Source organism: Colias philodice, chromosome 7 (genome assembly GCF_061535455.1).
Source record: "Colias philodice isolate Cphi_HAF_F1 chromosome 7, ilColPhil1 Martin Lab GWU primary, whole genome shotgun sequence".
NCBI classification, from domain to species: Eukaryota; Metazoa; Arthropoda; class Insecta; order Lepidoptera; family Pieridae; genus Colias; species Colias philodice.
In genome coordinates this window covers 10,308,739-10,322,605 of record NC_143092.1, presented here as the reverse complement: position 1 = coordinate 10,322,605, position 13,867 = coordinate 10,308,739, and the positions used below count along the sequence as shown (strand labels likewise).

Genomic DNA, 13,867 nt, shown 5'->3' with positions numbered 1-13,867 from the left:
GCCCACCTACCCCGATGTTTGCTCTGCCGTATAAACAATCAACCACCTATTATGTAGAAAATTTAGAAAACTGTGTTTGAGCCCATCTTTAACAGAAAAAATATAGTTTTTTCTGCGAATAATACAGATAAAATTGGTAGAGAAAATTAGAATTTGTTAAAATATGAATTTTCATATAATAAAAATTCTAAGTACTAAAACTACTTACTAACTACTATTTGCATATACTCATGCTCCTATATTTAACTATTTGATATTATTTTCAAAACATTAAATACATTATTTTCAGCAGAATACTAACCTATTACAATTTTCAGGGGAATGCTAACCTATTATAATTTCCAGGGGAATGCTAACCTATTACAATTTCCAGGGGGATGCTAACCCTCCGCAGTCTGCCCTGTTCCCCCACGGAGCCGCTCACATTACCAAAACTATGTGTATCCGGGCGCGGTCCCCCCCCACGCTCGAACACAATAAACCTTAGTGCAAGTGACACTTCCCCCCACTGCCTATTGTGGCCCACCTTCCATAATGGGGTCGCTGCGGGCCTTGCTTTGGTCCCCATGACGGGCTCCAATATAGATTCCAGTTGGATCATTTATAATAAACCCAGGGTGAGTTGTGAAAGAAAGAAATTTCACTTAAAACACACATACACATTCAAAACACTGACAAAAATGAGGAGAAATGTGAAAAGTTAGAAAAAATTGTAACTAAAATTCAAACTCAAACATTAATTAATTCAATTAGACTTCTTCTAGAAGCATTATTGCATCGTCATAACTGATTTAATATTTAGCACTGATACGGAAAGCAGTATCTATGGAGAAGAACCGACAAGAAACTCCATAGTTGCTAACATGTCAATATTACCTACATTTTAATTTTACATAATATTACAAATATCATAATAATGATGCCAAAGAACAAATAACAAGAGAAAAGGTGTCCTATAAGTTACGTGCAGAAATGTTGCAAGTCTATTACTCATACACTCATTAGAAAACTGCCTAATACATGCGCTTTAGCAGAGTTTTGCTTCGGTCAGTTTTTATTGTTAGTTTATTTTCCGTAAAATCTATAGTAGTAAATAGTATACATGGTGGGATGGTTTTCTATGCATTTCTTATAACATTTTCCAAATATTTTAGGGCACGCAGGACATGTCAACAGAACACGCGGGATTTCTATTAGCTTTAGGGTTGAACGGTCACTTGAAGGACATGCCATATATGAACATGTATGAGTATCTCGTCAAATGCCATGAGATGATCAGCATCGGATTGTTATTGGGTCTAGCTGCTACTTATAGAGGTAGGTTTAAAGTATCTTAGAATGATTATTTTTGACCACTTTTCAGGTAGGAAGAAATTACTGAAAAAAAAATTGTTTCAGTACTTCAAAGGTCACCATTGCTCAATGCACCAATAAATTGCAAAAAAACTGAAGGCCTTCTTGTGTGTATGCACGTGTTTATGTCAGTGTCACATATGTATGTACTTGTAACACGTGTTTGTGTCACATGTATGTACTTGTAACACGTGTTTGTGTCACATGTATGTACTTGTAACACGTGTTTGTTTCACATGTATGTACTTGTAACACGTGTTTGTATCACATGTATGTCCGTGTAACACGTGTTTGTGTCACATGTATGCCCGTGTAAATCGTGTTTGTGTCTCATGTATGCCCGTGTAACACGTGTTTCCTGTAGCTGTGTGCGAAATGTCGGGACAATAATATAATGAATAAATCGCGTTTAAAATACGTTTGAGGCTTTAACAGTTTGTTCAAATCGTGACATATGTATCGGTCGGCAGGCACAATGGACGTGCAAGCGACGAAGATGCTCAGCATCCACGTGGAGGCGCTGCTGCCGGCCAGCAGCGTGGAGCTGGACATCCAGCACGGCATCCTCGTGGCCGCAGTGCTGGGCGTGGGCCTGCTGTACCAGCGCACCGCGCACGACCACTACGCGCAGGTGCTGCTGCGGGAGATCGGTGAGTGGAGCTGGACATCAGCACATCCTGGTGGCCGCAGTGCTGGGCGTGGGCCTGCTGTACCAGCGCACCGCGCACGACCACTACGCGCAGGTGCTGCTGCGGGAGATCGGTGAGTGGAGCTGGACATCAGCACATCCTGGTGGCCGCAGTGCTGGGCGTGGGCCTGCTGTACCAGCGCACCGCGCACGACCACTACGCGCAGGTGCTGCTGCGGGAGATCGGTGAGTGGAGCTGGACATCAGCACATCCTGGTGGCCGCAGTGCTGGGCGTGGGCCTGCTGTACCAGCGCACCGCGCACGACCACTACGCGCAGGTGCTGCTGCTGGAGATCGGTGAGTGGAGCTGGACATCAGCACATCCTGGTGGCCGCAGTGCTGGGCGTGGGCCTGCTGTACCAGCGCACCGCGCACGACCACTACGCGCAGGTGCTGCTGCGGGAGATCGGTGAGTGGAGCTGGACATCAGCACATCCTGGTGGCCGCAGTGCTGGGCGTGGGCCTGCTTGTGTACATTATTAGCCATATTACCAAAAGATATTAAAATTTTGTCGAAATAATTTTAATTTTCTGGTTTCCTAACTTTCTCCAGACACAAATATCATATCATAAAGTCGCTCTAATGTGACGCCACGTCTGTCTTAGTCCCTTTTGAGAATGAATAAAACGATAGATACCAATGCACATTTCACTGGTAAACTAATTAGACAATAAATTTACAGGCAAACCGCCAGGCCCAGAAATGGAGAACTGCGTAGAGCGGGAGGGCTACGCTCTAGCCGCGGGTTTGGCGCTCGGCTGCGTGTGCCTGCGGGCCGGGGACAGGCCGCACCTGGGGCACTTGGCACCCACTCTGCGGACGTATATGCTGGGGGGGGATAGACGGGGGAATGGTGAGATGTTTATGTTCATTTGCTATGATAATAAAATCATTTTTTTTTTTTGCTTAAAGGAAATTACAACGATCATACATATATATTTGAACGGATAACAATATTATGCTTATACATTTTAGTGTAAATTAAGAAAGAAAAGAATACAAAATATGTCTGACTGTATCACTTAATTAATTTCTCATACACAAATGTATGTAAATAAAAATTATTACTCTGTCTGTTGCGTAAATTTTAATATCTAAGCAAACAGACACAGACGGCACAAAGCAACTTTGTTTTATACTATTTCGTGATGTACAAGTGTATTTGCCACTTGTGTATCGGCTTTAGATGTGTCAGTATCATGTGTGTCGTTGTGCCACTTATGTCATTTATGTGTGAATTAATGCGTCACATGTTTGTGTCAGTGTGAATGAAGTAGGTGTTTACAGGAAAAAAGACACCTGTTTTACGTTAACATCATTCAATTATTCATTACTGTGCAATATTGCTACAGAACAGTGCAATTTTCCTCAAAATCAATACAGTATATCGAGAAATACTATCTCAACTTCTATAAAAAGAATACATCCGTATCTACCTTCCAGGCAACCAAAAAGACAAGTACAAACAGGGGTCCTTCGCGATCCGTGAGGGTACTACAGTGAACCTTGACGTGACGTCACCGGGGGCTACCCTTGCCCTGGGGCTGATTTACATGCAGTCCAATAACCAGGCCCTCGCTGAGTGGTTGGAGCCCCCCAGCACTGCATATATGCTGGACTTTGTGAGGCCCGATCTGCTTATGTTACGGGTTATATCTAGAGGTAAGGAATAAAAAAAAAAAGACGGGTTGCACTCCGGGAGTGCCGGCAGAAGTGAAAACTTGATTATTAACGTTGAGCATGTTTGATATTTTGGAATGGTATCCGTCTTATGCTTTTTCGATCAGGTCACGTGTTTTGACGCGAGTTTAAGATTTTATACCCATTACAGAAAAAGTGCTCAACGCCGCTAAAGAAATTTTCACTTCATAAAATATAGAAAGGGCTGTGCCGAGCACACGTGTCAGAAGTGAAGTTCTTTATAATTTATACTTTACATCTTGATGGAACTGCATTTTATAGTTAAGATTTTTGTTTAACCCGCGAGCACTCGCGCTATGAGCATTTTGCTCACAGTAAATTTAAAACACGCGCCATTTTGTCAAAATTATTCGTACGTACATCGTTCATTTGGTAGCTGAGTTTTGTTCCGTCTCCTACCCCTGTATGCAGTTCACTTCTCGACAGTGTGCGCCAGTCACTTGGACGAGGTGGTTTGTTGCGCCGTGTACCATCAGGCGGCGTATTGCTCATCGCGCGGGTATCGACGCAAGTACTTTTTTTACTCATGACTTTATTTTTTTTTCATCTTAGGGACAGTTTTACTGCTACTTTTATGTAATATTATGATTTTATATTACTGAAATGTAATCTATTATGTATTTCTATTATAGATGGATCATGATCGAAGGGATGAACAAATTTTATTTTATTTTAGACCAAAACTTAGTAGTATCTTTGGTTTTCATAAGAGCAAGGTTCTGGTGTCTTACGTACCAAACAAAAAGAATAAAAAAAAATGTTCTTATGATAAGTACACTTCATAACGACGACAGAATCGATCCAACAACTGGAACTACCGTGAAACCAGAAATTATCACCTTTTATAATAAAACGAAAGGAGGTGTTGATGTTGTGAATCGACCAAAAGAAGAGTATTCTGTGGCAAGAGTGGCATGTAGATGGTCGCTGAGATTATTTTTCACGATCCTAAACATAGCCGGAAATCGGAATCAACAGTCAAACCATTTACAAAGAAAATACGGGTATAATCATCAAGCGCAGAGACTACTTGAAGCAACTAGCTTTTCAACTAACACAGCCACATATCCAAAGAAGAAGCACCTTCCAAAATATTTCATATCCTCTTCAGCAAGTGTTGAAACGTTTTTTAGCAGAATCTGCGTTACCAGAAGACGAAAAACCAACTGGTATCTGCCCGGTTTGCCCAAGACGCAAAAATCGCAAGACCAAAAAGAGCTGCATTTACTGCCAAAAATTTTTATGTACCGAGCATAGTCGTACAGTATGTGATATGTGTAAAGCTCGCGTATACGACGAAGATTAGTTATTTATATTTAGTTAAGTTATTTTTTGAAAAGTTTTTTTTTGTCCAATTTTTTCCGGAAGACTGCCTTACAAGACTGGCAAATTAGTGTCTATGATTGTTAATTAAAATAAAAAAGATTAATATTGTTAACTCTTTGAATATATATTTTGTAGAATAAATAATGTGTATTTTATTGAATAAAATATTTTTTTATTAATATTTTTTGATGAAACTTGCATTTATTGACATTCATAAACGTGAGCAAAATGCTCTACACGCGAGTGCTGATGTAATTTCTTGAGGCGCGAGTGCTGGCGGGTTAAGAAACACATAATTCACTAGTTCCACTTTTATTTAGTTGTGAGTTTTCTTTGACGGTTTCTATTCAAAGATACCAAAACAGTAATTTTCTAGATTTTTAAGTGCTTTTTTTCGAATCTCCTCGTATTTTTACCGCTATGCGTTCATGTTTAAAAAATGGCGTAAAGCACTATTTGAGTAACAACTCTTTTCTAAATCAAAATCTATATATGTACAACTCTATTTTTCAGGTCTAGTGTTATGGGATAGTATCGAACCTACAGAGGAGTGGGTCGAGAGTCAGGTGCCGTCAACTATAAACCCGTATTGCTTCGTCAAACCTACTGATGAGAATATCGACTATGAAGCTATGAAGTGAGTACTTTTTAAATATAATTATCGGTCAATTAAGGAAAGCTGGCATGTTCACAGTACTCACACTTATGCAATTTCACTTACAGTATGTTCAAAAATAAATGCGACTCTAGTTTCATTTTAGACTTGAATTGTAAAATGGGTGCGTTGTAGATAAATATATGCAAATATAATTATGAAAGCTCTCATAATTTACCTGTAAAATTATAATTTAAAAGTAAATCAATTGATGAAGTTAATTATTTATTCTAATAATAATCAATTGGATAAAAGTATTAATAATTATTCAATTATCAAATAATAATTAAAATTCTGGTCATAAAAACAATACAAATAACACGTGCGCTCACTCCCAACTAGGGTTTGGGTCCCGGGACGTCTCGTGTCTCGAAGTCCCGGGACTTTTTGTAAATTTCGTTGTCTCGTGTCCCGGGACTTTTGGGTCGAGACTCGAGACGAGACACGATAGTCGTATGAATTGTATTAATTTTTATTTTCAAAGCATTGCATGAGCCTAGCTAGCGCCATCTGTTACTGTAATGAATAATTACTTGGTCTACATACTTCATACATAAAATTTAGATTTTAGAACTACTTTATAAAGCCTTAAACTCAATTAAACCGACTTCTGTTGAAAATGAGAGAGTGTTTTCCTTGTCCGGTGGCGTTATTACAAAAATCAAAAGCAGATTGTCGGACAAAGCTGTTAATGCTCTGATTTTTTTAAAACCCTATTTTATAAAATCAAAGTAATTTTATTTTTTTAACTGATTAATAATTTGAAAGACTGATTCAAAAGTCTGTTTTACAGATAAGGAAACAAATCTGTGATTATAAAAATTACCAAATTATGATTAATATTAAGTATTATGACATGATATTAAAGTTAGTATGATTGTTACTAAGTTTCTTTTATTATAATAATATTTAATAATTGTTTTAAATTAAAAGTTAATCTGTGATTATAGGAATAAACATACCAATTATTTGACGTTGTATTAAAGTTATAACTATTGTGATTATATTTTATGTTTAATAAATGTTGATTTAACCGATAATTAATGTTGATTTAAAAAAAATCCCTTTTTATCGATCGAAAAAAATCCCTATTGAACGTTTCACCAGAAATCAAAGTTCAAATTTTATAATTAAAAAAAGTCTCGAAGTCCCGGGAAGTCCCGGGACTTTGATCGTAGCCTGTCTCGTGTCCCGGGACGTTGAAATTGTCGAGAATTCCCAAACCCTACTCCCAACACACGGATGGTTGTTTTGATAATGATTTAAATAACGGACGTCTTCTGCAGTTGCGGAGCAGTCTTGTCCTGACTTTGGTCGAGTAAAGATATCTAAGAAATATTATATTTGTAGTAAGTACGTAATACCTACCAATACGCGCTAACAAATATGTGTTACATATTTATTGTATAATTTTCACACTATTGGTTTTAAACTCAAACTCAAACATTTATACAATTAGACTTCTTCTAGAAGCACTTTTGAATCGTCATAACAGTTTAACAGTTTTAACATTTACCACCAATTCAGAAAGCAGTATCTATAGAGAAGAAGAAGAATCTATTTAATCATAATCGTAATCTTCTACTTCACTGAAACTTTCATCGCTCGAAGAACTCGCCGTCGGAATTTCTTAATGTTATTATAAATGAGTCAGTGTGATTATCTACTTTTGGTTCTAATTGAATATATTTTTCCTCATGTTCTCGCGTCTTTCTCCAAACGTCACTAAACATATCCAGACTAATAGCATTTGCTTCCTTTCTAAATAATTCTTCCACAGTTTTCAAGTTAAAGTTCACATTTTGTGATGCTACTTTCCCTTTAATTATGCCCCATAGTAACTCTATTGGGTTGAGTTCTGGATGGTATGGTGGAAGGCGCAATACACTATGTCCATGATCTTTGAGGATTGCATCAAGTAGGTTAAAATTGTGTATAGTTTGGCTTATTTTTTTTAATAATGTGATAACTCTGATTATTAATTAGTAATTTGATTTTTGAAAAAAAAAATGCCGATTTTAGTCAAAATTTATATTTTTCTAACAAGATCCTTATCATCCAAATTTCCACCTTGGTGAGAAAAATTGACATTTCTAATGAAAATGAACAAAAAATTAAATGATTTTATTAAATACTGTAAAATAGTCTATAATTCTTCCATTTACTGTATCAAAAAATTCTTCATAGATTTTTAGATATTCGTACTACACCAATTACATCACCCTGTATTTATAAACAATTGCAAAATATGACACATACATAGGCCGGGAGATACTGACACAAAATTTCGGGTCATTTGTAGATAACAGAATGGCGGTTCTACAGAGGTCTTATTACGCAATGACTAAAAGAAAAATGATGGTCAGAACGCTGGTACCGGCGGACTAGTCGCGTGGGCGTTAGTCACACTCGTCGGATAAATAGCGAAAGTCAAACGATTTGTAACACAAACATTTTAGAATTTACCGATAGCCCATAAAAAAGATGTAGGCGGTAGTGTCATGCCATACTTTTCCGGTGTAACTTACAGCCCCCCATACCGACGCGACGCGTTGATTTAAAAAAAAAAAAACAATTCAACCATTTGTACCAGGCTAACTTTTGCACAGGTAATCATCATCGTGCAGACATTTACGAAAATCGCCATGCCATACTTTTCGGACGATTCCAAATGGCCACCATACCGCCGAAAATCTGCAAAAAAAATTTTTTTTCGCCAAACAATTTGTACCAGTATTGCATTTGGATTTTTGGAGAGTATTTGATAAAATGTGACCATTATTATATTTGTCATACTTCTAGTACTTAGGGGGAAAAAGTGCTGCCATACTTGAAAAATTAATTTATTCGTCACGTTTCAAAAATACGACTGTACAATACGTAAAATAATTTTTTACAGTATGGGATCATTATATTCTGTTTGTTTGTATACAATTCTACCTAGAAAAAAATATCGCAGATTGCAAACATGGGGCGGATGATTGTAAGACTTAAGCCAAGACGTAAAAAAAATGAAAAGAATTGGCGATTTGTACCAGTACGGCATTTTTGGAAAGTATATGATGCAACGTGACCATTATTATATTTGCCATACTTTTAATAGAGGGAAAAATTAGTGCCATACTGCTACAAATCGTTCAAACTACGAATAAAATCTTACAATAAGAAAAAAATCTTATACACATTCGCCACCTCCCACAGGTATGGAATTATCACACTTCTATTTATAATCATTCAGGAGTTGTTGAAAAAAAAATGTAGGGTGGTACAAATCGTTTGGCGAGAAAAAAAAATTCAAAAATTTGCAGATTTTCCGCGGTATGGCGACCATTTGGAATCGCCCGAAAAGTATGGCATGGCGATTTTAGTAAATGGCTGCACGACGATGGTTACCTGTGCAAAAGTTAGCCCGGTACAAATGGTTGAATTGTTTTTTTTTAATCAACGCATTCACGTCGGTATGGCGGACTGTAAGTCACATCGTAAAAGTATGGCATGACACTACCGCCTACATCTTTTTTAAGGGCTATCGTGTATCTGTGTGCGTTTATTTGTGTTACAAATCGTTGGACTTTCGCTATTTATCCGACGAGTGTGACTAACGCCCACGCGACTAGTCCGCCGGTACCAGCGTTCTGACCATCATTTTTAGGGTTCCGTAGCCAAAATGGCAAAAACGGAACCCTTATAGTTTCGTCATGTCCGTCTGTCCGTCTGTCCGTCTGTCCGTCTGTCACAGCCGATTTACTCGGAAACTATAAGTACTACAGTGATGAAATTTGATGGGAATATGTGTTGTATGAACCGCTACAAAAATATGACACTAAATAGTAAAAAAAAGAATTGGGGGTGGGGCCCCCCATACATGTAACTGAGGGATGAAATTTTTTTTTTCGATGTACATACCCGTGTGGGGTATCAATGGAAAGGTCTTTTAAAATGATATAAAGTTTTCTAAAAAACATTTTTCTTAAAGTGAACGGTTTTTGAGATATCAGCTCTCAAAGTCGTAAAAAGTATGTCCCCCCCCCTCTATTTTTATAACTACGGGGTATAAAATTCTAAAAAAAATAGAGGTGATGCATGCTAATTAACTCTTTCAACGATTTTTGGTTTGATCAAAGTATCTCTTATAGTTTTTGAGATAGGTTGATTTAACTGTAATTTATTATATTTGCTGCTACGGAACCCTTTGTGCGCGAGCCCGACTCGCACTTGGCCGGTTTTTCTTTTTTTCATTGCGTACTAAGACCCCTCTAGACCGCCATCCTGTTACAAATGACCCGAAATTTTGTGTCAGTATCTCCCGGCCTAACATGTGCAATGTGTAAATGTGTTGACGTTCCAGCTCTTCTTAATATACCTATACATGTTGAAAGGGGTTTAGCAATTTTGACATTATTTACTGTTGGATAAATGAACTACTATTTAAATGAGTAATTTTTTTTTTCTTCAAATCTTATCTTAAATTTGACTAGCATATAGTTATCATACTATTTTAACAACAAATTCATACTGGTCAACATATAGCAATTACATTTTGCACGCCTCATAAGCGAAGCGTTGAGGTGGGTACTACTGTCACTTCGCGCAAAACATCTGATTTTTCAAACTTAAAATGTCTTTATGTATCATACATTGCACTTGTAAGATAATACATACACACACATATTAAGAAAAAACACTATTTTTAACGTTCATGATATTTTTGATGTCATTTTTGTTATTTAAACTAGTTAAAAAACAGTTTAAAAAAGTTCTGTCTTGGACGTCCGTGTGTCTGTATGTGCGGATCCTTTTTCTTGTTAACACGATAGCGACCGAAATACTTTACTAATCGAGTCTTTTTTTTTCTCTTACGCTTGAGTATGCTCAGGAATAGAACCCTTTCATTTTTCAGGGTCTGATTCGATGTGGTTTAATTGTTATTAAATAAACAAAAATAATAATTAATAAATATTTATTAAAAAAAAATGATGAGGCGTGCACTTTTGGATTTTCCAAATTATTTCCGATTATTATAAATTGAAGGTAAAACAACAGTTTCGCGTGGTTATAAATCGAATGGGTGAACTTTTTTTTGCAGCACTTACGGATGTATGTAACTTTTAGTGCCGCGAGTCTGAGTTACACTTGTTAGTATTTTCATATTACTTTAAGGGCCGATTTTTCAATCCTTGGTTAAAACTTATTCGTAGAATAACGTATTAAACTACCATTTATGAAATGTATTCTTATTGCCAGTATTTGTCAGTTAACAGGTGACATTTTAATATTATCGAGTAATACTTTATTGGACGGGTAAGTTTTATCCAAGGATTGAAAAATCGGCCCTAAAACGTATAACGGATTTAATTATAATTAACGTATCTTCGCAGCCAAGCCTATTGCAACATAATAGCGGGCGCGTGCTTCGCCCTCGGGCTCCGGTACGCGGGCTCGGGCTGCGAGGAGGCCCGGGACACAGCGTTACACTTTGTGCGAAGGCTCGATGCGGCCTGGGCCGGAGCCCCGGATTTAGCGGGGGCTGCGACATTGGAGGCCACGTGCTGTGTGTGCTTGCTTGCTGCTGGCATGGTGAGATCTAACTGCTTAAAAAAAATGAGAAATAATAATCCTCCTTATGAAGATAAAATATTAAATAATTATTCTTATTTAATTCTACACGAGTATTCATTTAGAGATTGCCGACGGGGATACTCCCCGTGATCACGTTCGCTTGTACGGAGTGTATTAGGAGACGAATTAAAACAACAAGATCATGATTAAGACTGCACCTTTATTCGTATTAATTATTGCTTAAATATCGATATAATTGGGTTACATGTGTACCTAATAATTAATGATGCAACAATTAGGATATATTGCAATTTGCATGTTTACACACTACACGCTGTAAAGTGTGCGAAACGTCGGGTCAACTGTATAATGAGTAAATCGGCGTTGAAAATCCGTAAATGTCTTTAATTTCTACATTAATCCTCTGCAAGTTCCACCAGAGTCTTATACCTCTATTTTAATCGATTCTAGGAAAAAAAAATGATTCAAAATTTCATGTAAATTGACACTGGTAAGCATGTATGACAGACATTCTTACACATTTTATTATATTGTAAATTATAACACCTTGAAATACCATGTTTAAATGCAAATAAATGATTTATTTATTTTATTTATTTAAAATGTCTTATAAGCTAATCAAAATTTAATTTAGTACATTTTCACATACAATTTACACGGTCCCCACAGATAATGGCGGGTCGCGGAGATATCCCAGTGCTACGCGTGTGCCGGCGGCTGCGCACGCGCACCGCGCGCGGCGCCGCGAGACCGGAGCGCGCACCACTCACACATGGGGCACAGGTGCGTACCCACACACTAACAGATATACACACTTACAGATAGATATACATATACGATAGCGCGTTTAATTTAACGATAAAATTATATTTTAAAAGTAAATCAATTGATGAACTTAATTAATTATTTTAAAAATAATCAATTGGATAAAAGTATTAATGATCATTTATCAAATAATAATTATACTTCATGTCATATTCAAAATAACGATCAAAACAACACAAATATCACCTGCCTCCACTCGAATAGTTGTTTTGATCGTCATTTAAATAACGGACATAAGCAGTTGCGGGGTTGTTGCCGACTTTGGTCGAGTAAAGATGTCTAATAAATATTATATTCGTATTTCATTACGTCATAGAACCACGCTCTACCACAAAACAATTTGAACACAGTAACTTTAACCAGGGATCTGTCACTTTAATACGTCTTGTTTATGTGAAATACGACAAATCCAGATTAAAGAGAACCCGCGCTTAAAGTTAAACCCTGCCCAAAGTTTATTTGTAGTAAAACAGATAGACGCTTCTACACACACACACACACACACAGATAGACATACAGACGCTTCTACATACGTACGTATATCTACACACACACTTACATCTATACATGCACGTACCTCTATACACACACGTGCTTCTTCATTACACAAGTGCATCTATACACACACTTGCATCTATACATGCACGTGCATAGATGCAAGTGTGTGTATACGTGCGTAAATTAACAGATACACGGATAACAATAAGCATACACAAACATAGCGCACGTACACTTAACGATACAAATACGCACGCACGCACACACACACACACAACAGGAGTAAAAACGCGCGCACACGCTTTGTTAGACGTACTCAGCCCAAATTGATAGACATGCCACATATTACCACTAAATTAAATCGAAAGTACCGTTCAGCCAAATTGGTTAAGCCGTTCTTGAGATAACAAGACTTTATCTAGATAGATAACAATACATTTTTTTACAGATGGCAGTACACTGCACGATAGGATTGTTATTCTTGGGAGGATGTCGGGCCACGTTGTCAACTACGCCGGAAGCGGTAGCCGCGCTTATTATTGCGTTCTTCCCCAAGTTCCCCACGCATACGGAGGATAATAGGTATGTTTATTAAAGGTTTATTTATATGTTATTTAAAATGTATTAATAAAACGTAGGTTTTCTCTATGTTAAATGTTTAACCTCTATTAGACCTTGTATGCACTATGTAATGTGGTTTTAGTGTCATATTATTATGTCGACTATATTTTACAAATCAATGGAGTATAACAAATAAAAATCAGTGTAGACGTTTTAATTGTTTATTAATATAAAAAATGATAACACTTTTTATTAAGAAAGAAAAATAACAAAACCATAAACATTGAGAAACTTATTTCTACACAATAACTTAATCTAAGTGTCATTAAAACGGAATTGTAAAAACATTATATTACTTTCACACAAATTTTTATTTTTTTATTAAAATTGAACAGATATCACTTGCAAGCGTTCAGACATCTATACGTGCTGGCGGTCGAACCGAGACTGATACTGCCGAGAGATCTCGACACCGGGAAACTTTGCTATGCGAAAATACAGGTAGTTTTATATTTTCTATTGTGAAATAATCATGAGATTTTTTGAAGTGTAACTTCTTTAGAAGCGTTAAGAGTAAAATGTCAAGGTCGCGTCATGGCAATACCGTCACGTCATGGAGTAAGGCGACGATATTGGTGTCTTTGAATCTTGCCAAATGGTCGCGCCAATATAAAAATA

General features: G+C 37.1%; 1 protein-coding gene across 1 annotated transcript in view; it reads left to right on the top strand.

Annotated features, from left to right (window-relative positions):
- shtd (anaphase promoting complex subunit 1) overlaps nt 1–13,867 on the top strand; it is a 37,617-nt gene that overhangs the window by 10,504 nt on the left and 13,246 nt on the right. The window contains exons 12-21 of the mRNA XM_089697672.1: nt 374–617; nt 1,155–1,317; nt 1,824–2,003; nt 2,726–2,896; nt 3,487–3,705; nt 5,584–5,707; nt 11,104–11,302; nt 11,975–12,088; nt 13,077–13,210; nt 13,585–13,690. Coding sequence (XP_089553798.1) covers nt 374–617; nt 1,155–1,317; nt 1,824–2,003; nt 2,726–2,896; nt 3,487–3,705; nt 5,584–5,707; nt 11,104–11,302; nt 11,975–12,088; nt 13,077–13,210; nt 13,585–13,690 — 1,654 coding nt within the window. The remainder of the gene's footprint in view (nt 1–373; nt 618–1,154; nt 1,318–1,823; nt 2,004–2,725; nt 2,897–3,486; nt 3,706–5,583; nt 5,708–11,103; nt 11,303–11,974; nt 12,089–13,076; nt 13,211–13,584; nt 13,691–13,867) is intronic.